This window comes from Hyaena hyaena, unplaced genomic scaffold (assembly GCF_003009895.1).
Source record: "Hyaena hyaena isolate Hyena2069 unplaced genomic scaffold, ASM300989v1 scaffold_281, whole genome shotgun sequence".
Lineage (NCBI taxonomy): Eukaryota > Metazoa > Chordata > Mammalia > Carnivora > Hyaenidae > Hyaena > Hyaena hyaena.
This window is the reverse complement of record NW_024080914.1, coordinates 586,127-612,725: the sequence shown is the minus strand read 5'-3', so window position 1 is coordinate 612,725 and position 26,599 is coordinate 586,127. Positions and strand designations below refer to the sequence as shown.

General features: G+C 43.7%; 2 protein-coding genes across 2 annotated transcripts in view; one reads left to right on the top strand and one right to left on the bottom strand.

Moving 5' to 3' along the window:
• SLAMF1 (signaling lymphocytic activation molecule family member 1) overlaps window positions 1-18,724 on the bottom strand; it is a 34,881-nt gene extending 16,157 nt beyond the window's left edge. Inside the window, exons 1-3 of the mRNA XM_039246391.1 lie at window positions 18,569-18,724; window positions 10,254-10,592; window positions 8,221-8,502 (exon numbers count right to left, since the gene is read on the bottom strand). Of these exons, the coding sequence (XP_039102322.1) occupies window positions 8,221-8,502; window positions 10,254-10,592; window positions 18,569-18,644 (697 nt within the window). The 5' untranslated portion in view covers window positions 18,645-18,724. The remainder of the gene's footprint in view (window positions 1-8,220; window positions 8,503-10,253; window positions 10,593-18,568) is intronic.
• A 2,682-nt stretch (window positions 18,725-21,406) lies between these two features.
• LOC120241345 (ATP synthase subunit epsilon, mitochondrial-like) lies at window positions 21,407-21,639 on the top strand. Its single transcript, XM_039246400.1, is given in 1 exon segment — window positions 21,407-21,639. A coding segment is annotated over 1 exon segment (156 nt). The 5' UTR covers window positions 21,407-21,427; the 3' UTR covers window positions 21,584-21,639.
• The last annotated feature ends 4,960 nt before the right edge of the window (window positions 21,640-26,599 follow it).

Below are 26,599 nucleotides of genomic sequence, written 5' to 3'. Positions count from 1 at the left end.
AGACTGTGAGTTTAAAAACATCCTTCATGGAAGTGGGGAGACCAGGCCTCGAGTTCTCTTTCTACATGTTCAGGGGAGACATCCGTTCTGATGGTGTCAGATAGAGGCTCCAGCTCACCGAAAATTTCCTATCTCATCCTAATTTTTCTCACTACACTCCACTTTCCTAATTTCCAGAAAGAATTTTCTATTTAAATGCCTGATGGGCACCTTGATGACCACATATCTCAAATCAGACTCACCTTTGTCCCAAGTCAGCCTCTCTGCCCGTTTCCCTAGTGTTAATCTCTGATGTGTCCTGCATCCATTTTGGTAAAAAAGCACGTGGGTACCGCCTGCTGTCTGCACACCCCCACACCATTCTCATGAGACACTGGGAGGAAGAACAATTGACTTTTGTCTTTTAAAAATAAACACAATGGCACTATTATTGTCCTTCCATGCAAATAACTGTATTGAGGCCACTGGGCCTGAACTGAAGGAAAAGCATATATGTTTTCCTCTCAGGGATCCTCAAACTTAATATGAGTCCTCGAGTGGCAGTCAGCAGGCTCAAAGTCACAGAGCCACTATTTTTTTTTTTCTTTCTCTCCTTTACCCACTTCACCAAATCCTTCTGAGTCAGGAGCAATATCTTGGAAAAGAGTGAATGAGACCTAATGAGCCAGCAAACAAGACATTTAGCTTTACTGAGGTAGTAACGGGCAATGGACCAGGCTTTATTTTTAGTGCATTGTGTGTATTAATGGATTTAATCCTCACAGCAGCCCTGTGAGGTAGTTCTTCTCATTATTCCCATTTTGTGGGCAAGGAAGCAGGCGTGGAGACCCTTGAAATACTAGAGCTTGATCTAGGGGTACAAATGTGGCCAACTGGTGAAGACAGACTTCTTGAAGAGTCAGAGAGGATTACAGGCTTGGGGTGAGTTACCCAGGATGATAAACAGTGGGGTCACCCTGGCACCAGGATTTTAAGTAAAGTAATAGCATTAAGGCTCTAAATACAGTTGGCTCTTGAACAGCCCGGGGGGTTAGGAGTACTGACCCCCTGACACAGCTGAAAATCCATGTGTAACTTTTGATTCCCCAAAAACCTGTTAATAACCTACAGTTAACCAGAAACCTTCCTGATAACATAAATAGTTGATTAACATATATTTTGTATGTTATATATATTAGATACAATACTCTTACAGTAAAGTAAGCTAAACAAAATGTTAAGAAAACCATAAGGAAGAGAAGATCCCTTTCCAGTACTGTACAGTATTTATATTTTAAAAAAATCTGCATATAAGTGGATCTGCCAAGTTCAACCCTGTGTGTTGAAGGGTCAACTATAGTATAAGAGCAAGTGTTAACATTAATGCATCAGGGTAGTTTATAAGGATGATTGTAGAATCAGCCTGCTTGTTGTTGAACTCGGGGTGGATTTAGGGTAGAGAAGTTGAAATGAAGGAATTGATGGATTATAGAGGAGCAGGGTCCCTACAGACACAGCTCACAGAGTTGACCTGTGACGTTCACAAAGTCGGCTAAAGTCTCAGGGAACTGATAAAAGGCACCCACCAAGATCCAAGTGGGCTTTCAGCCTGATGGCTCACCAGAGATTGCCTCCTGGATTTGAAAAAATTCTTCCTTTTTCTTCGTGGGCCTTTCACACATCAAGGCATCCCAAGGAATCTCACTAAACTGGCTTTGTAAGCATCTTGATTATTGATCATCTTGCCCAGATTGAAGGTACTTTAACTCTGCCAGTTACCAACTCTAGCACATGGTCATGCCGTATGACCTGATCAAAATGCCAGGGTGCAAGCAGAGAGTTACTGTAAGACTCCTGGATTAATATAAAGCCAAAGATTTGAGCATGGAGACATCATTGTGGTTGAAACTTCCTGCAAGCAGTCCCCCTCTGAGCAGTTTGTGGTCACTGAGAACCCTCTTACCAGGTGGGGTGTGTGTGTGTGGGTGCATGTGTGTCTGTGAGACAGCACAAAAGAAAGAATGATTAGAATGATTACTCAGGGTTTATGTTGGCAACACCAGGGATCCACGGAGAAGTGTCCCAAATCCTAAGCTAATAAGCAGAGACAGCGGCCAAGCCCCACCACGTTCTGTGAGTCCATGGAGCTGACTCAGCAAACTATGATAGCAGATCTGACTATTCTGAGATTATTTCCTCTCTCTTCTTCCCTCAGGTAGGTTGGGAACCTTATAAGACAACAATTAATTTAAGAACAAATGGCTAGGCCAGAGCACGTAACAACACCAGCCCTGCTTCTTTTCCAGGGAGTCACAAGGATGAAAGTCATCTGCTATCCTTGCCCTAAGACATAACCAACCAGCTTCTGCCTATCCAGCCAGATCAGAGAGGCAAGCTGGCCGTTGTCCTGAGAGAGACTTCACAAGCCCTGATTCTTCGCCTAGTCTTTGGATACAAAGTAATGTGAATCTGTTCGAGGATTTAAGTGATCGGTCCATAGAGGTTTTTAATGTTAAAGGAGCTGTAGCATCATCTCACCCAACTCCCTGATTTTATGTTCAGGGAACTGAGATTCAGACAGGTGTGCCCAAAGTCACAGAGAAATTGGTGGCAGAGCTGGGCAAGATGAGAACTGTGGACCTCATAGACTTATGTTTTCACCTGTGGCAATGGGGACCCACAAGGAAAGCACTGGGAGGTGCCCATGCCCTCAACATCCTCCCTCCAACACCTGTCCAGTCTTGTGCTCTGTGCTGTGCCCCCATCCCCTTCCTCTACTGTGCCTTCAGCTGCCTGCCAGGCCTGCCCAATGTTGACACCCAGGCCAATCCTACCTCCTCTATCAGTTTCCTGACCCATTCCAGCTCCCATTGCTCCCTGCCCTGGGACTCTGCGGCACCTTGGTTTATGTCATATGCCTTAGAACCTGAGTTGTGACATTATCTTTGTTGTGCAGACCATTTTCAGTGAGGTCATTTGGAACCAGATAGGCAGATTCAAATTCTGGACCTACCACTTGATAGCTCTGTGACCTCAAATAGGCTGCTCATAACCTCTGGGGCCTCAGTCTCCTCGAGTGCAAAGTGAGCATGACAATATCTGGTTTACATGGTTGTTCTGCTGAGCCAAGGAAATAATTGTAGAAGGTGCCCAGAGCAGTGGCTGGAGCACAGCACAAGATGCACGCACGCCACCTCCTTCCTCCAGCCTCCACTCCCCACCTAGTTAACCTCTCAGAGGCCAGATGCCACCTCTTTCCCTCTTTTGCTGCTGTCTTAGGACTTGGCACACAGTAGGTCCTCGGTAAGTTCCTGCTGGTTGATTGGAAGGACAAGAAGACAGGTTTGATCTCACGTCCAGAGGAGTCCCTTCACTGCCACTGGCTCTCCAGCCCCATCCTGTTGTTGGCTTATGACTTCGTTTCCCTCTCTGTCTAGCAGGTGCAGGTGTCCTTACACATGGTGCTCATCTGTTCGGTACTATTATCTAGTGATACGGATGTTTATATGGAAACTAAATGTCAGGAGCTCCCTGCCCTTAGCAATTTGGATCAATATGGACAGAATGCTGTCAGGCTGCCTGTGATTCCTGCCATGTCAGAAAACAACTTCCTCATAGTCCTCAAGTCTTTGCTCCTCTGGCTCCACTTGCTATAGTCTGGGCTGTCCTGGGTGCAAGGTTCAATGCCTTCATCAGTTTACACACACACACATACACACACACACACACGTAAAGCCAAAAACCTACACCAAGATTTTGTGGGTGTGAATCTTCTACTGAAGATATGAAAGGTCACAGGAGTGGATTCGATCATGAACCAGGCGCTTTCCACCATCTGACAGGCTCAGACCTTCTATTTCTCTTCCTACATCTGCAGAAGCCACATCTGTCCCCTTTCTTGCACAGAATCATCTAAACCACAGCTGAATTCTTTGGGGGAGGGTGTCACCTTCTGCCCGCTAACATTTAAACTAAGGTACTATTCTAAACAAACCCTGTTCCTTTCCAGAGAAGAATTTAGTAGAAGTTTCTTAATATGATAATATTTTTCTACCTAGTAAGGTAGAGAAGTCCCACCTAGACTGTAAATCCTTGAAGGTAGACCCTGTGCTTTAAGCTTTATTTGCACCCCCTCCCACCACCACCTGTTACAATGTGGGAGGGAGCACTTAATGACAAGATAAAGGACGTTAAATTAAATTAGAAGCCATAGGAAGAAGATTGTCATATATCCTTTGTTTAAGAATTATCAGAGTGCTAAATATAAGAAGGTCTCAGAAGGAATGCAAGGTCACTTTTGAATGGCTCAAAGTGGAAACAAAGGGAAGGAGCGATGACCTACTTAGCATGTGCTTCATAATAATGAAATGGAACCAGGAAGAGATTATGTGCCTGTGGCCTCTGCACCACCTGTGTTCCCATTTTCAAACCACCATTTCCTGTGACAGAAAACTCCAGCTCTCCCTCTTCTTCCTCAGTCCTGTAGTGAGGCCTCTCAGAATGGCATTGCTCAGAAATCAGAGCCATGTGGTTCTAAGGCCCATTGGCCCCGTTGTTCATTCACAAAGAAACCCAATCTGAATATTTCTAAATAAGAGGTTGGGGCCTTTCCCCCCATGGAGCCTCTTTGAAGCAGCTGAAGAGGCTGGTTGAGAACACAGGCACAATTTATGAGGAGTCCCCACCCTCTGGTCCTCTACCCTGTGGGCTGTGGTTTAAACGTGACAACTTGGCATGGAGCCATGCCTCCAAGGGAAATGCTAGAGGGACTTTTTTAAATCTCTAAAAGTCCACTGCTACAGACACACAAAAACTGTCCCTCCTCAAGTCCCCAAACCTTATTCTTTAAGTAGAGAAAGATTCTTTTTTTGTTAAAAAGAATCAGAGAAACAAATGCAGTGTGCCCCCAGGACATACTGAGATGCTACCATAACGGTCTGAGAACAGATCTCCTTCCTGCCTTTCATGTGGTTCTGTCAGCAAGGCGGTCTGCAAAGCACACACCTACTTAAAGAAGTCAGCCACCTTCAAAAAACACCTTTTTGTTGATGATGGCTTCCACTCCACTCAGAATTGGGGATATTCACAACCCACACACTAATTTAAGATCTGGGATCACCCAAGGAAACCTTTCTACAGAGTTTACAGTTCCCAGAAAAACCCCTCACATCCGCCTATCTCACCCACATTGTGTTCCAGAGGCTACTGGTTGTGCCCACACTTTTCCCCATCCATCCATGGAAGTCTGAGTGTTGTCCAGTCACAGGGCTGTCCAGCTTCCCTTGTTGCAAGTGTGGCCATGTGACAAGTCTGTGGCCCACAAGAGGTACCAGGTTCTACCCTTCCGCCACTGTTGTCACATCAACTGGACTGGGTGCATGATGAAGAGGGACCTGTCTCTGTGCACGGAACATCTAGGTGACTCTATAGCAGTGGGTGCTCCCTGGCCTTGTCAGAAAGGGGGAGTCCCTGGTGCTCACTGGCAGGTGTCACCTGTCTCTTCCCCTGAGCTAACCCAGACTTGCTGAGCCAACTTGCTGCTGCTCTACTGAAAAGTGTCTTCCTTCCAAGAGGAGCTCCCAGGGACATTCCCTTTTAGTTGAATTATGTAAGGTTTTATATCATTCATTCTAGCATAGATATAACTCTTTCACAAGACAGTCATGAAGGACAGCAGCAAGGCCCACGGTGTTGGCCCACATCAGCATGTTCTGCACGACCTCGCAAGAGGGCTTTGTAGCACCTTAAGGTTTGGACTTTGCAGTAAAGATGCCTCATAGCAAGGGACATTAAGATGGTTCTTACTGTACTCACCGGGAATCAGCAGAAAAAACAAACAAAGATATTTCTTACTGTAAAATAATGATGTGGCAATTGGAAGAAGAATGAATATACCACTGGGAACCTGGACAAATGTCATTAGAGAAATAGCACAGTGAAGAGACCTCCAGTAAATCCTCAGACTTCACCACTTCGTCCCAAGGCTGGAATTTCCCTTGTATGAAGTCTTCATTAAACCAACAGCCACTCACTACCTCTTGATGGGTCACTGCAATGGTGGCCCTTCCCCATAACTAGTTTCTCTTTCTGCTACCTCTTCCTTGCCCCACCTATTCTCCACACCACTGAAGTTCTCTCTGAAATGCAAAGACAATCATGTTACTCCTCTATCAAAAACATTTTATTGCCTGGAGGGTAACACAGGACAAGACCCAGCTGCCTCTGCTTTTCCCTATGCCTGGAATGCCTTTCTTCTATGTGCTTGAGTAATTTCTATTTATTCTTCAAAACCCTTTGGTATCACATCCTCTGTGATGCTCTCTCTGATTCCTTCAGATAGCGTCAATCATTCCTTCCTCTTTGTTACTTCTGTTCTGCCTGTCCCACTACACGGTCTAGGATTAACTACTTCCAGAATGCTCTCTTTCTTTCAGGGCAAGGTCATGTCTTTTTTTTGTCTTTGTGTACTCACCACTGGACTTCTAGTCTCCAGAACTGAGGCAATACATTGTGGTTGTTGAAACCACCCCATTTATGGTACTCTGTCACAACAGCCCTAGCAGACTGTAAACTTTTGTTAGCCTTCTTATTAATGTGCGTGCAAAATGAATCATAGAATATTGACTCTGGACAGAACTTCATGACCTATCATGACTTTGGAATGCATGAATGAAATTCTTCTTCAACCACATAGAAAAGCATGAACAGAGTCCTTCCTTTTTTGAGATAGTCCAGGACAAAACTCTTGATGCCCTGTCTTTGCTCTAAGAGGTTTGCTGTGTCCACAGAAGGCCCAAGAACAAACCTTACATTTTTCTAATTATTTATAAGGCATTTAAAGTGTATTATATTTTCCTTGTACTACTTACGAGGATTCCAGGATCAGATAGCTCAGCTCTGCTACATGCCCTGTGTGTCATCTTTCTATGTGTCTGTTTGCTCATCTATGAAGTGGGAGTACTAAATACTCTTTGATGACTGTAAGGTTTGAGTGAGATGTCACATAAGTGGCATGTACTAAACAATTAAGACCTGTAAGTTGTTATGATTTTAGATAAATAATCTAAGTCTTAGGTTAAGTGAGCTTATACTTGCAAGTAAGGAGAGCAGCATTGGGTCTAGAGCCACTGGGGACACCTTCCATAAACTCTAGAATGCCTTCCACATAGACACCAAGTCTGCAGTAGGCTGAAGTCTCCTTGGAATGGCTGTTGTTCCCCAGTGGATGCAGAAAGGAGAATGTCAGGGCATTAGTAATACTTGGAGGGCCAGTAGCCAGGTCCTTCTGTCCCTGAACCCACTGAGGCATGGACACAGGATCTGACACTGAAAAGATGAGTGTTCTATCCAGCTAGCTTCCAACCTCAAATGGTTACTTAATCAGCCCTCCCTTCCTTTTGATAGCAGAATAATGATGCTCTGCTTCCTGGAGAATGAGCAGTCAGAAAGTCTAATCTTAGGTGCTAAATCTTGAGGAAACTTGAGAAGGGCACTTAAATGCTACAAGCTTCGTGTTCCTCATCCATTAAATGAGGATAGTGATAACACTCATCTAGGTTATTGTGAGGATCAAAAGAGATTATAGCGTTGAAAGTGCTCTGCCCATAACACAGTACTCTATGATTTATTACCATTCCTGAATGTCACAGTCCAGGTCGCGGTCAGAGACCTGACTCCCCTGGATGTCTGACTTGCTATGAGATTCTCAGTCCATTCCATAACATGTGGCCCTTCATCATATCCTGCTTTTCATTACTGAGCAAATGTTTCATGTCTTAGCTTCACAACATGTTGCTGGAGAGCAGAGGTCATGTATCCCGTCCATGCCCAGTTTGTTGCACAGAGAGCGTCAACAAGTCTTATCTATGGTGCAGACCTGTCCCACCTTGAGTGGAGCATGGACTGGGAGTCAAGACCTGCCACCTGCACTCTCCCATTCAGCCATTCTTGCAGATTGGAGCCACGAAAGGAGGGGAAGGGAAGAATCACAACAGGGAAGCCTGCACTCTAGGTCTGGCTCCATCATTTCTTATCGGTGTCCCCAGCTGTGAACTGAGCAGAATGCCCTGCTGGTGATTATGAGCAGAGAGCACCCACCAAATGCACCTGAAGAGGCTTTTATCAACTACAGAGAAGATGTAAAGTGTTGTTACCAAGGGGAAGGCAGCAAGTCCTTGGTTCCCAGGTGGGGACTGAGCCCGTATCATCAATGTGCTACAAGGGCCCCACCAGGGCACTCACCTGGAGGATCTGGCATGCACTTGGACAATGGGGTGAAGGTCTGTGACTGGTTGCTGATGGGGTTGCTCACAGTGCAGACGTAGATGTTGTGGACATGCTGAGGGCCCAGGCTGAGATGCAGGTGGGAACTGTTGGCTGAGATCGGTGGATCAGTGCCGGCCTCCTCCCTCCAGCTGTAAGCTACATGGTCCCCTTTCTCCACTTCGCAGGCCAGCATCAAGCTGCAGTTTCCATTCTCCTGGGTCCGGTTCAACACCTTTATTTCCGGAGTGGAGACTTGCTCTGTCAGGAGGTGGAGGAAGGAAGGCCTCACTGGAGTGAACCCCCTGGGATTCTAACTTGACCTTTTTGTTAGAAGAAAATGAAACCTAATGGTACTTTTCCCTCCCTGTGGGTCTGCAGTGCAATTTATTCTAATAGGGACTTACTGGTTCCCCAAATCCCTCTCACTCCACTACCCCTCTCACTCCACTACGCTCCTTTCTGGTATGACCTCAGGACAAAATAGAGAAGAATAATGTGTCATTTTTTCCCCTCCCACCACTACTGTTAGGAATCCACTTGCTCTTGCTGATGCTCCTGATCTGACTTGTTCTTCTGTTTTCTATCTGTCAACTAATCCTCAATGGTTTGTCATTGACTAAAGTATTACCTCCTAGATCTGAAAGAATGACTTGGTGGTGGGGTTTTATCTATAGTATGTGTTGGGAAGGGGTACGCACTCTAATGCCATGAAATAGCCAAGGCAAGGGAGCAAGTCATATTCATTTAACAATTACTGTAGGACGGATAGGATTCTGGAAATTCACATTCATCATATCCTTTAATCTTCTCAACAACTTGCTCAACAATCATAGCCTTAATTATAAGTATTTCCATTTTACAGATGAAGAAACTGAGTCCCAGAGTGATGGTGTGGGTCACATATTATCACTCCGGCTGAGCTCAGAACCTAGGTCTGTCTTACTCTGAAATCCAACTTCTTTCTTGGACTTGAGAAGACTATCATGGTTGCATAGACCACACTTCCCAAGATAAGAATTTAGGTGACAAGATGCGACAAGGGCAATGAACTGTTCTGGAAAATTCATGATGGATTATCCCTGGGGGCCACTGTTGGAGTGGCCAGAACTCCCTGGTACCTGTCAGGGGGCTGAGGGGAGTCTGCATACACTGTGTAGAGGAAGGGGAAAGAGCGGGGAGGGTAGTACCCTCTCTCCTGTAGGCATCTGAAGATTTCAAAGAAATGCTGGGTAGGTGACACTCTCTGTCCCATCTCAAAGATAAGAAAGTCTCTCTATAAGGGAGCCTCTGGGCTTGAGAGACACAAACTCTGGATGCATATAAGAGGGGCTGGCCATTAAAGAGGCTCAAGAAAGCACTGGCTTTGGATTCAGATGGACCTAGGTTCTAGTTTAAGTTCTGCAACTAAGTGACTTTATAACCAGAACCTCTGTTGCAATGATAAAAAGGAGCCCTTCTACAGGTGGATGTGGTCCTATGCCTGGGCATGGGGCATGTGAATGGTGCTGGGCTGAGACTCAGCTCTTTTTTGCCCAGACCCCTAGTGCTGAGGACCAGCCACAAGGACATGTGTAAGCACATGCCAGTCCCATGGATTTCAATGTCTTCATCTATAGAAAAGAGGTCAGACTTCATCCATTGTATCCAAACATTTTAAAAATCTGGGGAAAAATAAAACCTTTTTTCAGTCCAAGTCTTATTTGCAAATTGAGACTCTTGGGCCCCCAGGCTCAGTAGTTTGTACACAGCTAGGCTGTTTGTCTTTGGGAAATAGGGGTAGTAACTAGTGCTCATCAGCTACTACCAATGAGCCATTTGGACAAAAAAGGTTTGTGAATCTCTAAAACCTCTTCCTAAACCACAGTTTACACACCCTGGACTAGCTGATCTTTCAAGTCATTCCCAATCTTGGAACCCTCACTTCTGAGACACTGCTAAATTCTTAGGCAAGGGACTATCTCTGCCCCCTAACCCCTGCCTGGTGTAGACTGGGGAAGCCTTGTTATTACCATAGAGCTTCAGGTGCAGACAAAAATGTCGAACTGAAAAGTTCTCCTCCAGGGTCATGAAGTACCAGCCCTCATTTTTCTTCTTGCTTTCCAGGATCTCCAGGCTCAGGTTTTCCAGATGAAATTTATAACCATCTTCCAGAAAGCGTGGAGAGCCCCCTTCCGGCAGATTCACAGACACTATTTTCTCCTTGATATTTTTTTGCGGTGATTCTGCCTTTGTGACGAGGATGTGGATGCTCTTGTTCATGCTCTTACTTATCCCTTCAGATGCCAGAGGCAGCGCCACATTGCATCCCAACTGATGAATGACCTCTTGACAATTCATCAAGCTCTCACCTGTGGGAGGAGGAAGAAGAAAGTCCCTTATTGCACAAGTCTTTCAGAACCATATCCTGTCTGTGGATCAGGAATGACAGACTACAGGTGCTCCCTCTTCTTCTTGGGCTCTCCCTGGCATTGCCAGGTGCTTAGTAGCCAATAAGAATAGTCACAACAGTCCCGCTATATTCTCAATATTTCAAAACTCCCAATGGAAATCTTAAAATTACTTACAATGGAGATGTACAGACTAACTGGTACACTAGATTTCTTTGATCTGGAAGAGAATTCTAACAACTCAGATTTATAGTAAAGGCACAGCAAAACAAAGATGTGGAAAAGTTAAATGACATCCCTAAAGTCATGTAACTAGTAACTGGACTGGAAGCCAGGTCTACTAATTTCTTGACCAGACTTCTCACCACCACTCAGTACATAATATGAAGGGTGGAGTACAACCAAAGCTGATTCTGAGCTTGTGAGCACAGAATACCAAGGCTACAGAGCATCATTTCAGATGATGAAGAAAAAGAAAAGTCTGAGGGGTGTAGAGTCAGGCAGGTAGTGAGCCCAGGGTTCAAACTGTGGAATTCTTGCTCTCCAAAAAATCATTAAATAGTTTCCAAAATCAAGGGTGAGAAATTATTTTACTTCTCTTTTTCAAAAGAGCTGAGCCAACAACAACAACAAGAGAAAGAAAGAAAGAGAGAGAGAGAGAGAGAGAGAGAGAGAGAAAGAAGAAAGAAAGAAAGAAAGAAAGAAAGAAAGAAAGAAAGAAAGAAAGAAAGAAAGAGAGAGAGAGAGAGAGAGAGAGAGAGAAAGAAGAAAGAAAGAAAGAAAGAAAGAAAGAAAGAAAGAAAGAAAGAAAGAAAGAAAGAGAGAGAAACCCAAAACCAGACCTTTCAAATCACTGTAAGAGATCCTACTGCTGACTATTTAACACCTCCTCTCCTCTCCTCAAACTGTTGACCTCAGCTGATGACTCTGATTCTCATTTTACTGAAAAGGTGGTAGTGGAAACAAAAATAGAACTTCCATTTGTAACCACCACCAAGAAACCTACCTACTTAGATGGAGAGTTTGTGCTCCCCTTAAGCCTAGCCTCTTCCTTCATGGAGCACTTAACCACTTCAAGAATTTGCTCTTGGAATTGCCCTCATCCCTTGCATCATCAGCTTATTATCAGTATAGAATGTTATGGGTTATTTCCACCAATACACAACAAACCAACTTGTAACTTCCCTCATTTACAAACCTTTCCCCTGACCCCAGGTTCATCCCTAGCAACTGCCTTATTTCTCTCTTTGCCTTTATTGCAAAGCCCTTTATTGTGTGTTTTTATTTTCTGTTTCCATTTCCTGACTCATTTTTCCTGTGCTCCCTCTTAGTGGGTGCTCTTCCTTACTACTCACTGGAACCACTCTTGTCAAGGTCATTGCGTCATGGTGCCAAATCTATTCTCCCTTCTTGTCTTGCTTTCTCATGAGCACTTGACATGGTTTCTCACTCCCTCTTTGAAACACCCTTCATTTAGCCCCTGGAGCACCACACTCACCTAGTTTTCTTCCTCTTTTGTTAGCTGCCCCTTCTCAGTCTGCCTGACTGGAACTTGCTCCTCTTTTTTCCCCCCTTTTTTAAAAATAGTTTATTGTCAAGTTTGTTTCCATATAACACCCAGTGCTCATCCCCACAAGTGCCCTCCTCCATGCCCATCCCCCCCTTCCCCTCTCCCCCACCCCCATCAGCCCTCATTTTGTTCTCAGCACTCAAGAGTCTCTCATGGTTTGCCTCCCTCCCTCTCTCCAACTATTTGCCCCTTCTCCTCCCCCACGGTCCTCCATTAAGTTCCTCCTAATTCACCTATACGTGCAAACATATGGTATCTGTCCTCTGCCTGACTTATTTCGTTCAGCATAACCCCCTCAAGTTCCATCCATGTTGCTACAAATGGCCAGATTTCATTCTTTCTCATTGCCATGTAGTATTCCATTGTATAGATAAACCACATCTTCTTGATGGAAACTGCTTCTCTTAAAGACCTCTAAATATTAGAGCATGCCAGGACTCAGTACTCAGACCTCCTCTCTCTCAGCCACATTCACCCAGCTGCATGGGTTGACATACTTCTGGAATGCTTGCAGAGATAGATCTCGCTCCCAAAATACCTACACAGATCAGTACTTTGAGGTCTAAAGGACACTGCAAACTCCGCAAATGAACTCTTGGTTCCATATCCCCTTCCACCAACATTATAACTCCTCCGAATTCTCAGACCAAAAAAATTGAAATCATCCTTGACTCCTTTCCTTCTCTCATACTCTGCATTCAGTCTACCAGCAAATCCTGTTGGCTCTATCTTCAGAATAGATCTGCAATCCTAGCACTTCAAACCTCCATCATTTTTACCACCATTATCACAGCCTGGTATGGCCGTTGGCTTCCAACTCCTCTCCCGGCATCCATGCAGTGAACAGACTCATCTTTTTTTTTTTTTTTAATGTTTTATTTATTTCTAGGAGAGAGAGACAGCGTGAGCAGGGGAGGGTCAGAGAGAGAGGGAGTCACAGACTGAAACAGGCTCCAGGCTCCGAGCTGGCAGTCAGCACAGAGCCCGACGCTGGGCTCGAACCCACAAACCGCGAGATCATGACCTAAGCGAAAGTCGGAAAGTCGGACGCTTAACCGACTAAGCCACCCAGGCGCCCCATGAACAGACTCATCTTTTAAACCTTTGTCAGATTCTGTCTCTCTCTTGCTTTTAAACTTCCAGGACTTTCTAGCACCCATAGAAAAGATATCCAAAGGCTTTGTTATGGCTTCAAAGATTATGAGTAACCCTGTCTCTGACCCCTCTCCTGCCCTCTCTCTCCATTCATTGCACTATGGTCGCACTGGCTCACACATCTCAACAAGAACATTCCCACCTCCAAGATTTTGCTTTTGCTGTTCTCTGGAAATCTCTTCCCTTCCATATCTGGATAGCTCACTCCTTCACTTTATTTTATGTTTCTGCTCAAAAAAAAATATTTCCTCTGAGAAACTGGCTCTGACCATTTTATATACAAAATAACACCCCTTCTGATTGCACTTTTATCACTGTCTGGTGATACAGTGAATATCATTTTCTTTTTGTATCCCTGGCTAGGATGCAAGGTTTTTGAAAGAAGGAATTTTGTTTTGTTCATTGTTTTGTTTCTAAGATCGACAACAGTAGTTGGTACATGGTAAGCTTTTAATAAATAACTATTCGATCTATGACTGTAAAAAATGACATTACCTGATTAAAATCTCTTTTATTTAGCTGTGCCCAATATGTAACTGAACTGAATAACTGAACTTAACCATAAGTTAATTCTCATAAAAGAAGGAGTCCATGACTCAGAGAGCATAGATTGTTCTAGTTGATAAGGAAGACAGAAAAGTAACACAAAACCGCCTGGTTAAGTAACGCAAGCACTTAGAAAGGACACAATTAGTATGTGGCTAAGATCGGCTGTTGGAGAATTGGACAGACCATATACTCTCCATACTAAAAATGCCCTGAAATCCCAGCACTGACCCAAAAAGGGCTCAGGTGGCATTGGGCTAGAGATTCAGAGGTTGGGAGAAGTATGAGGCAGTCCACCCGGGCAGAAATGAGGGTGACATTGGTGGAGACTCATAACAATGAAGGAAAAGGAGTTTATAGGACCAAATGGGGGGGGGAGTCCATCGCCAAAAGAATCAAAGAAAGCAAGTAGGAAGGGAAAGAGGACAAGAAGAGAAGGAACAGATGACAAAGGCAGGCTGAGTAGTGTCTGCACACTCACTCATGGGGAGTGGAATTGAACTTGGTCAGGAAGAGACCCTCACACCCTGCAACCCACACAAAAAACGATGACCTACCAACTGACTCCCTGTCAGTAGCTGGGTCTGGAGGGGGTACTAGAAACCAGCACCACCTAAACCCAAGTGGAAAAACAAGTGGGGACTTTAAAGTGGTTCACAAAACCCTTCAAGTGGAGTCTCTGCTCCTGAAACTTCCTACCGTCTGATGAGTGTTTTCCAGTGGGTCTGTGATTCAGTCAGCCCCTGTTTACTAAAGCGTCTGGGGGAAACACTGGTAGTTGTTAACACCAACTCACTTTCTTCAAGGGTAATTCTACTTAGAAAGTAGAGTGATTCACATGGGCCCGTGGATATTTTCCTGAAATCAGCAGCATTTAGCCAACCCTTCACGAGATAGGATTCTACCTAATAAGAGCCACCCCTCCTCTTCTTTCTGCCGGCCATGACACTTTCACATATGCTGGGGGCATCTCACTATAGCATTTCTTTCAGGTGGAGGACAGGGTGGCACTTAACAGTTCCCACTTCTTACGGCAGATCTAGTCCCAGGAAGAAAAGATAATTTGTCCAAGACTGCTTTGTAACCTGCAATTCCATGAGCCGCCCTCTTTTTCCCTGTTCCCTGATGCTGCTGGGTCTTTCTGTCTCGGAGTATTTGCATTTACCCCAACCCAAACGCCTGTTGCCACCCTTGTTTCCCTGGATGCTTCCTTCTGTCTTTCACTGACCCCCCAGCTTAGTCAAGGCCTCCCCACTAGTGTCTCCTATGCTTCGCATCACGAGTGTGTCTCACCCATCACACTTTTAACTCTGATCTAGGACTGCCACCCTTACTCAAGAATAAGCTTCCAGAAGTAGTAGTCACTGGGTCTGTTTTGTCCATTTGGACTCCTAACGCCCAGCTGGAACATAGCAGAAACTCAATAAATCCTTGTGGCTCAAGAGAATAAAACATTGGATGAGATAAATAAGTGAATGAACAGAGAGACTAAGTTCTCCTTTCTCCCAAATCAGGAGATTTTATACTATCCCTCAGTATAGTATGGTGGCAAACGCTGGGGATCCTTCTCCCCGCTTGCCAGGTGAGGACATGGAAAACCCTTGGCTGTAAACCCTGGGCTTTAGGCTCAACAAACCACTTCCCCCTGAACACTTGGAACCCTCACCTCTGCATTGGTGCCTTCATCTGGAATATTCTCTTTAAGTCCTTTAAAAACCCAAACTACCCGATGTATCTGCTTAGGAAGACACACTGCTGATAACAGTTTCCTCCAACAGGGGGGATGGAAGGGGGATTTGTCTCCATTGTACACCCTTTTGTACTGAGGAAGTTTTATAGATGTATGTGTGATACTCTTCCAATAAACAAACTAGCTCACACAAAAATTAAATGAAACCTTACTTGATGAAAGAAGTTCCTATCCACTTTCCAAATTCCAGACCAAATACTTCCATATGCCCTCTACTTCCTTCTGTGATTTTATCGCCTTCTCTCATCTTTTGAATATTCCTATACTTCCATTCAATTATGATCAATGTACATGCTCCAATTATAGGTAGCATGTTCTAATTTTCACCATGAGATCTGGATACAGATTTTAGCATCCTCAGTCCCACCATAAGTGTATCTACAGTCATTTATCGAGGCTGCTGAAGTCAGGCTGTGAGACTACAGAGAACCTGTTAAACCACTCTGTGTCTCTCATTCCTTTCTGTATAAAATTGTAATGGTAACAACAATAACACATATCTCATAAAGTTGGCATGAAAATTAAACGAATAATACACATAAAACACTTAGAACAGTGCCTGGTATAAAGCAAGCAGGTTGTACCTACTATTATTATTCTTTCAACAAACATTTGTGGAAGGGCTCTCCCGTACTAGACACTGCATTGGGTGCTGGGCAGAGGCTGTAGTTGTTCATTTTGCTTCCTCCACACCTCACACAATGCCACATTGTATGTTCTTAATAGATAGTGGCTTAACGGGATTGTCCAAAGTCAGTCTATGGCTAAAAGCAAATAGCCCTGGTGTTTTGATTTCCAGTCTGGTGCCAGAGATTTGAAGGTGATGGCATTATTAAAGCTTCTGAGAAATAGAAGGTGCTGAGGCCTATATCTTGGGATGAATGGGGAGGTGAACAAAGTTGGGCCAAGTCTGGAACCCACACTCTTGTCCTTCATGTATATGAAGGAGGTGGGGTGGACCCACATGGAGGGGTACAAAATCCCCTTGAGGAAATTCATCAGTTGTAATAGATGTGTCCCTCTGGTGGAGGATGCTGATAATAGGGAGGCTGTGCATGTGTGGGAGTAGGGGGAAATCTTGGTACCTTCTGCTCATTTCTTCTGTGAACCCCAAACTGCTCTAAAAATAAAGTCTACTTTAAAAAATACCATTGAGGGAATGGAAAATTCACTTTATTAGGGGAAAGGACATGTGGACTTTTTGATTTTTACAATTCTGACTAGGAATTGTGAGGCAAGCTGAGTAGAGATGAGAGGGAGACAGGGTCCTGATTTTACAAGAATCATGCTTTTTGGTTGAATAACTGTCATGGTTGACCTGTCCCACTTGCAAAGCATTCCGTCTGTGTTTAATTGGGGTTTCACAAAAGGGTATGTATTTAAAAATAAAAACACTAAAAATTTTGTGCGTATTTCAGAGAAGACAGCTGCTGCCGATTGGGTAGACACGCCCCCCCCTCCCCCCCCCCCCCCCCCCCCCCCCCCCCCCCCCCCCCGCCGTCGGGGCTGGGCTGCTTCTCACTAACCAAGGAACTCCCAGCCTCCAATGGAATATCTGTCAGCACCTGTTGTCATGGGGACACCATGGGCCAGGCTGGCCAGCAGACAAGCAAGCACAGAGATTTAAAACCTCCAGCCCACTGTTCAACCCCATCACTCTTGATGGTCACTTAGAAATATCCCCAAATGGTAGAGTCACAAATGGGGTGCATCTGGAAGGGCTTAAAGTGGTTCACTTTGGCTTTTTGAGCCCTGAGCTCAGTCACCCCTTCCTTAGACCTCAGAAAGCAGGCACCATGGGTCTGCCTAATTCTGAGGGAAACAGGAGTCAAGAAAGGGCCTCTTTATCTGGAAGTCTAGCAAAAGATAGATCCCATATGCAGCCTCTCCGACATCCCTAGCATATTTCTGGGCTTTTCCTGGAAAAGTCCTTAATGGATTTGCGGTCTTGAAAACCCCGAGTACAAAACACCCGGAGCGTCAGGATTTCCCCCCACCTTCCCTAATGCTGCTTCCAGGCCAAGCTGCCTCCCCCAGTCTAATTGAACTCCAGACATTTAAACACTCTTCAGTGAGCCCAAAGTCTACTTCTTGCATGGCCTCTTTATTCTCAAATCCCTTTTCTCTTAACCCTGATACTACTAACAGAGAACACCAGCTCACCTTCAGAGGAACACAAGCCAGAAAGACAGGAGCAGAGCCCAGCCGCAAATGCTCTGTTGTGCATCTGGCATGATGGCTGGAGCTGCCCTGCCCCGCAAGAGTTCCCAATTTGCATTTCCCATTTACTGTAACCATCCCTGGACACCAAAAATCCTGGCCTCTCCCCCTCTTGCTGCTGTGGAAGGTTCTCTTCCAGGAAAGTAGCCACCAGTATGACCACACCATGGCCACTGCCTGTTCTCAGCTGATGCCTGGGGTTTTCACTTCTAACTTCTCTTCTCACTGCGGCCCTTCTTTGTTGTTGGACCATATTTCTGGTTTGTCTGCTCACGTATGTGACGATCCCCTTCAAGGTCAGGGATGTAGGAGTCTCCTCCCAGAGCTCAGCCTGTCCATCCCAGCCTGTCAGCCTGGGTCTTTGCCAGATACAAAACCAATCACTCAACCAGAACCTTGACCACAGCCTTTGACCCTGAAAGGCTGGTCTGGAATGTGACCAGTGCCTTTGGCTTAAGGCTCCTGGTCTCCCTGGAAACTAAGATTAGTAAGATTGAGCCTTGAAATCCAGGTTCCAGGAACTCACAATATTCCTTCTTCTTTGAGTCAGGAGAAACTCAGAAGCAGTCTCTGAGGAAGAGGCAGCAGAACCCCAACTGCCAGCCCCCAGTCCCTGCAACTTCTCCCTGTCCCTCGGCTGGCTGACTCCTGTCAGGTAATGGTGGGACCCATACTCTCAAACAGATGAGCACTCACCTTTTCCACAGCTCCACTCCAAAGCCAGCGAGAGAAACAGCAGGAAGCTCAATGAGAGGAGCCCCTTGGGATCCATCAGCCAGTGAAGAGAGAGAAGGGAGCCCCGTGAGGAGCCCAGCAGCTGCTCGAAGATGCCACAGCAGAGCGAGGTCAGTGTCAGGCAGAGCTGACACTGCCGACTAGTTATGCAGCAGGAACCAGATGGCTTCCTGTGTCGCTGGGACTTTTTCTGCCTGAGTCTTGAGGATTGCTCATCTCCTTTCAAGCTTTAAATCACTTTGCTGTTCCTAAGAAGTCCGAGTCAAGTGCTCAGACTAATAAAGCCGGGAAAGTGGCTCAGCAAGCCCAGCCTTGAGCAGAAATGACCCCCCTCCCCCCTTTACCCTCCTCTGCTAATTCTGCCTGCTAACTCCTCTTGGAGCACAAAGAATAGAGCACCTCAAAATCTGGGTCACTTAGTTCAAGGCTGGACTTGGATGACTGAACTTTAAAAGGTTCTTATGTCTTATGTGTGATTTGTTCCATAACTTCAGAGAACACCTCCACATGAAGTTGGGTCCTCTGCCAAAGCCACAGAGACATGGGGAGGGCAAGGGCAGATCAAAAGGCAGAAACCCAATTTCCCAGCTAGGTGCAGTGCAGTAGAATTTAGTGAGCCCTGGGTTTTATTTAGAGAGGAGGGGGCACCTTCATTTCAGAGCTTGTGTCTAACTTTTTGCAGAAGAGAAGGGACTAGAATTAGCAGAAAAAATACATATGCTTTTCCAAGAGTTAAGCCACAAAGAATGAAACACTGGAAAGATGATTTTACTGGTGTGCAGGAAAAGATTTCAGCCCCTTGTTTTTTAATGTCCATTTTAACAGGTCACAGGCACTCTCCAATGGGTCTCCCTAAGGAAATTAGGGTAACAAGGGCTGGTGATCTAGGTGAACTTGCCCTTTATCCCCACTGCTTTTCCTCCTCCTTCTCCTAACACCCAACTGTCCTCCCCACAATACTACCTGGTGACGCAGTGGAGCCAGCAAGTACCAACTCTTGAGAGCCAGTGGTTAAATTTTCAGGAATCTTGCAAGCTGAGTGGTTGGTAAACATTACCATCATTAAACATGTGAATTATGTGAAATTACAATTAAATGAATTACATTAAAACTAAGGGAATATAGGGGCGCCTGGGTGGCTTAGTCGGTTAAGCATCCGGCTTTCACTTAGGTCATGATCTCACGGTTTGTGGGTTCGAGCCCCGCGTCGGGCTCTGTGCTGACTGCCAGCTCAGAGCCTGGAGCCTGTTTCAGTCTGTGACTCCCTCTCTCTCTGACCCTCCCCTGCTCACGCTGTCTCTCTCTCTCTCCTAGAAATAAATAAAAATATTAAAAAAAAAACTAAGGGAATATAAACTCAAAACTCATTACTTCCTAATTAGTTCACAAGATTTTACTATTATCTGGGCCCTGGGGACACTTACATGTATTGTATCTCTACAGTTGAACTAAAATACCAGATCATATGGGCTACTGCAGTTCTCTTCCCAGCCCTGCATTTGATGACACCAGGTTGGTAGTTTGAAATCAGCCAGGATGGAAGTATATATACCATGGAAATTGGCAAATGATAGAATCAGAGCTTTGGCATAATGTTCTGTTGATTTTCTAGATGTAAGAAAGTGATGAAGAAAAGGTAATGATTCCGTTTGAACTTAAAAGCATGTCATGACTGTAGCCTTGATGTTGTATTCAATACCCATCATGTAATTTAGCAAAAAGTCACAAGCATCACTGATGAGCAAATGAGTTTGCAATATGTCTTTAATGCTGTGCATTTATTTAGCTTTAAAAAAAACTGACTGTAAGCAAGATGAGAATAGAGTGAAATATTTAAGGAATTGAGAGGAAAAAGAATGCCGGTCTTAAAGTCTGAGTCCTGAGAAATTAATCCTTCAAAAGTGAAGGAGAATCAAAGACTTCCTTGGAAAATTAAAGTTGAGGGAATTTGGTGCCAGTAGTTTTGCCTTGCAAGAAATGTTCAAAGAAGTTCTTTAGGGAGAAAGAAAATACTATAGGGTAGAAACTCAGATCTACATAAGGAAAGGAAGACATCAGAGAAGGAATAAGTGAAGGTAAAAAAAAAAAACCACTTATTTTTCTACTCATAATTGACCTGACAGATAACACTTTATTCAAAATAATAATAGCAACAATGTATTCAATTATGAGTGTTTATGTATATCTCTTGCCTGTATATATACTCTTGAATGCTTATATATAAGTGAAATGAATGACAATGATACAAAGGATAGGGGAGAGGAATTAGGATTATTTTGTTATATAAGGTACTTACACTACCATAAGACAGTATGGTGTTATTTGAAAGTGTGTTTGGATGAGTTGTAAATGTATATTGTAGAATCTAGGGCAACCACTAAAAAAATAAAATAAAATAAAAGGTATAATGTACATACTAAGAAAGGAGAGAAAAGTGCTTAATTAAACCACAAAAGGTAGAGGAAGAGTGGAAGACAATAATAACGACAAAGAACAAGGGAAACAAACACAAAATGGTAACAAATATGATAAATATTATTCTAACTATATCAGGGATCACTTTTCAATGTCAATGGTCTAAATGAGCCAATTAAAAGACAGAGATTGTAAGAGTGGATCAAAAAAACGAGACCTGATTGGCTTCTGGTGGGCAGCAGGGGCCATTAGGGAGGTGGAGCAGGGCAAGAAGTGGCAGGATTGGCACATCCAGGACCTGCCCCTTCTGCTTCTCAGGCCTGACTTCCTGTCGCTGGGCTGCCAGCCAGACCAGCAATAACATGTCCTTGCAACTTGGCCAAAGGTGCTCACTCTTGAGACACCATGGTGTTGTACTGGTGACAGGCTGGACTCAGGTACATCTGATAATTCCAGATCTGTGCAAAAGCAGTGAAAGATGCACTGACAACAGAATTCAAAACAAATGCCAAGAAAACTTCCGGCAGCAGCATAAAAATTGTGAAAGTGAAAAAAGAATGATCTACTCTTACTAAAGCTTGAAAGGCTACGTTTTCGAGGTGAAGATGTGTGGGCACGTGTTAGGGCAGATTGAAAATTATCTCCCTTCATGAGAAAAAGACATACTTGTCTTGTTCACAGATCAACAATGACAATACATTGAAGTATGATTCAAAAAACAAAAAACAAAAAAGACCAAAACCCAACTCTATGTAGTCTATAAAAAAACCATTTTAAGTATAAAAACACATATAAATTAAAAGTAAATAAAGAGGGGCACCAGAGTGGCCCAGTCAGTTAAGCCTCCGACTCTTGGTTTCTGCTCAGGGCATGATCTCAGGTTCCTGAGTTCAAGCCCTGCGTTGAGCTCTGTGCTGGCAGTGTGAAGCCTATTTGGGATTCTCTGTCTCCCTCTCTCTCTCTGCCTCTCTCCTGCTCGTGCTATCTCTGTCTCTCTCAAAAACAAATAAATAAACTTAAAAGTAAAAGTAAATAAACATGCTAACAGTAATCAAGAGAAAGCAGGCATTGCTATGTTAATTTCAGACAAAGACATCAAAGAAAGAAATGTTATCAGAGATAGAAGGATATTGTATAATGTTATATCTTCTTCCAAGAAGACATAACAATACTTAACATGCATGTGCCTAACAACTGAGCTTCAAATATGTGAAGTGAAGACTGATAAAAATGCAAGGAGAAATAGATGAATCCACTATGACAATTGGAAACTTCAACACCCCTCTATCAGAAATGGACAGAAAATTAGTAAGGACACCATTGAATTCAAAGCCACCAGCAGTCAACTGGATATAACTGACACCTGTTGACTACTTAACCCAATAACAGCAGAATACGCATTCCTCTCAAGCTCACATGAGCATTCACCAAGATAGACCACTTTTTGGGTCACAAAACATACCATAACAAATTTAGAATAATAGAAATCAGGGGCACCTGGGTGGCTCAGTCAGTTGAGTGTCGAACTTCAGCTTAAGTCATGATCTCACGGTTCGTGGGTTTGAACCCCACATCAGGCTCTGTGCTGAACTCTTGCTCAGAGCCTGGAGCTTGCTTTGGATTCTGTGTCTCCTTCTCTCTCTTCCCCTCCACCACTTGTTCTCGGTCTCAATTTTTCTCTCAAAAATAAATAAATGTTAAAAAATTTAAAAAATAGAATAATAGAAATCACACATTATCTGCTTTCAGACCACAATGGAAATAAACCGGAAATCAATAGCAAAAAAAAATCTAGAAAATTCCAAAATATGTAGAGATTAAACAATACATTTCTAAATAATACACAGGTCAAAGATATCTCAAGACAATTTTTTTAATATTTTGAGCAAAATTAAAATGAAAACACAACTTATCAAAATTTGTGGGATTCAGCAAAAATAGTGCTTAAAGGGACATTGATAGCATTGAATGCATATAACAGAAAAGATGAAAGACCTAAAATCAAGAACATAAGCTTTCACTATAAGAAACTAGAAAACAAAGACAAATTAATTTCAAAGTAAGCAAAAGAAAAGAAATAATAAAAACTAGAGTAGAAAGCAATGAAATTGAAAACAGAAAATTAATAGAGAAAAATCAATGAAAGCAAAACCTGGTTCTTGGCAAAGATCAACAAAATTGGTAAACCTTTAGTCAGGCTAAATAAATTTAAATAAAAAAGATATAGGACACAAATTACTAATATCAGAAATATAAGAGGGACATCACTACCAAACTCATGGACACTAAAAGGACAATAAAGGAATACTATGAACAACGCTATACTCACAAATGTGATAACCTCAATGAAATGGAACAATTCCTTGAAAAACGTAATTTACCAGAACTCACAAATGAAATAGGCAATCTAAAACAATCTAATTAATAACCCTCCAAACCAGAACGCATACTGATTCACTGGCTCTGTTTTGTGTTCCTAATTCATTCCATTCCATACTCTGTTTGTTTGTTTTTAGAAAGAGAGAGCATTTGTGAGCAGTGGGGTGGGAGAGAGGGGGAGGATCTTTTTTTTAGTTTAATGTTTATTTGTTTTGGAAAAGAGAGAGAGGGAGGGAAACACAGAATCTGAAGGGACACAAATTCATGAACCACAAAATCATGATAGAGCCAAATTGGATGCTTAACTGATGGACCCCTCCAGGCTACTTAAGAGAGAGAATCTTAAGTGTCTGACATGGCACTTGATCCCATCACCTGGGATCATGACCCGAACCAGATTTAAGGGTCTGACGCTTAACCAACTGAGCCACCCAGAAACTCTTATTCCATATTCTAACTCACTCTAAAAAAAAAAAAAAAAAAAAAAAAAAAAAAAAAAANAAAAAAAAAAAAAAAAAAAAAAAAAAAAAAAAAAAAAAAAAAAAAAAAAAAAAAAAAAAAAAAAAAAAAAAAAAAAAAAAAAAAAAAAAACCACCAGGCAAAAACATTACAAGAAAAGAAACCACAGGCCAATATCTCTCGTGGACAAAAGTACACAAATCCTCAACAAAATATTAGCCAATGAAATCCAACAATGTATAAAAACTGGGATGTTTTTGACCAAGTGGAATGTATCCAGGCTTGCAAGCTTGGTTCAACATTTGAAAATCAATTAATCTATCCTATCAATGGGATGAAGAAGAAGAATTGCAAGATCATACCAACACATGTGAAGAAAGCATTTGACAACACTGGTAATAAGAATTTTTGGCTAACTATGAGTAAAGAGAAATTTCCTCCACCTGATAAAGAATATCTATAAAAACCTACAGTTAAGCCATCAAGTTTGTCGTAATTTGCTATTGCAGCCACAGGAAACCAAGATAGGGGTAAGGTGACTACCATGAGGTTTATAATTACTGTGTCTGGCACACCAAGCTATTTCTATCAATTGTAAGGAGCAGACTTGGACAGACAAACAACTAGATACACAAATGATAAAGCCTTATTTTTATGAATCCATTTTCAAAAGCCTTCATATTCACTCCCTTATTTGATCTCTAACAGCCCTATGAAGGAGGTAGAGCTGGTGATGGTGGAAGGCAGCACTGCACCAAACTTGGGAACCCTGACTTCAAGTCAAAACCTCTTTCTCTTTCCCTGGAGTGTACTCATTATCCCCATGAGTACCCAAGAAGGCAAGGAGGAAAGAAATTCCTAATTGAACTCTCTGGATGCCTGGGGCTTCCCCTATACATTGTTTCATTAATTTTTTAAAGCGTTTATTTATTTTTGGGGAGAGCACAGCAGAAGAGGCGCAGAGAGGGGGGGGACAGAGGATCTGAAGCAAGCTCTGCTCTGACAGGCTGATAGCAGCGAGGCTGATGTGGGGCTCGAACTCACAAACTGTGAGATCATGACCTGAGCCGAAGTCAGACCCTCAACCGACTGAGCCACCCAGGTGCACTTCATTAATTTTTGTAACAGGAAAAAGCAGGTATAATTATCACTATTTTACACCTTGAGGTATAGAGCTGCTAAATAATTTGTCTAATGGTCCAGAGTCCCCAAAATGGAAGAAGTGGATTCAAATGTATTCCTGCATTTTCTGACTCCAGAGTCTGTGCTCCATCCATTCACCATCTCATTTCCATCACACTGGGCAAGAACCTTAGCCAATCTTCAGGCTCCTGTTGGCCAATTGCCTGTTATCCATGGAACATTCCCTCTGGCAGAGGTGAAGTTCTGGGCAACAGGAGAATCCTGAGTAAGCAGCATTTGCTATCCCTTATTTCCATCACCTGTGACAAAACAGCACTTCCTTTGGCTATATGGAACCCTTTGGCCAAAAGGAAATCTACTCTGAGAGTGAGGAGGATTATATACCTGTGGAAAAGAGTCCTCCCCAAACAATCTCCGGTAACAATGAGGTTATCTCTTACTGTTAAGCAGAAGAGTGGAGCATCCCTGTAAGATTTGCTACTCTCTCTCCTAACACTTTATGGCTACAGAGGCAAAGTGACCTGCCTACAGGTGCCTGGGGCTGGGCTGCCCCTGAGCATCCTGTCTTCCCAGCCAATGACTGTGCTCATCATGGCCTCTGACCAGAGAGCCAGCACCACAGGGAAGGATCACTGAGGAGCAGACCAGACTACCCGGCTACTTGGAGTCTATGATAAGCACATTTATCTGAATAAGTAAAATTAACACAACAACAACAACAAGCAATAAAAACCCCATAAAAACAAAACGAAAATACAAAATTTCCCCAAACTTTGAAATATCTCCTAGAAGACCTGATCGCAGAGTCTAAAATCAGCCTGGGGAAATCACTGGAAAAAACACCCTTCTGAGCCCTGCTGGGTGACATGAGGAAACCCACGGGACAGGTGTCTGATACCAGGATTGAACAGACCAGTGGAGCAGACAGCCCTCTGGGGTTGAGACTGTAGGGCCTGATGGACACAGGGGAGGAAACCAGGGTATCAGGTGGCTCTCACACAGACTGAGGCCCAGGTTTTGCCCAACATCTTTATCATCAGCATTCATGCCAGTTGCCACCTTCCTGAGCAGATGGATGTACTGAGTGACCAGGCCTCAGAAAGGGGAGCTGGGGACATGGCCCTGTATGGCCTGTGAAGATGCCACTGACAGTACCTCCTGGCCTTAACTTGGTCTGTGATACTGAAATTGCTCACTACAAGGCCTTCCCAAATCAGTGCCTCCTCCAGGGTTCATATCCAGGTCAGAACACTGGAATCTAGAGACTGAGGAGAGATATCTACAGGCATCCCTAATCTGAGGGTCACCTTCCCAAACTCTTGTCACTTCCACTGATGCTTCTGCCTTCTTTCCAGACCCCAGAGCTAATATGTGGAGATCCCTCCCTTTTCAGCCTTCCCTGGACTGACCCTGAATGTCCCTTGTCCCTAAAGTCTCCACAGCTCTTTGAGAAGCATTCTTGGTAGGGTTTAGGGTGCTTCCTAGTATCCCCCAAATTACCCTATGTAGTAGCCATGTAGTTTGCTAGCCTGTTTTCTACTGGCATAAGCTGCTAGAGAGAGGGAAATGCCCACTCCACTCCACTCCTATGAAGGA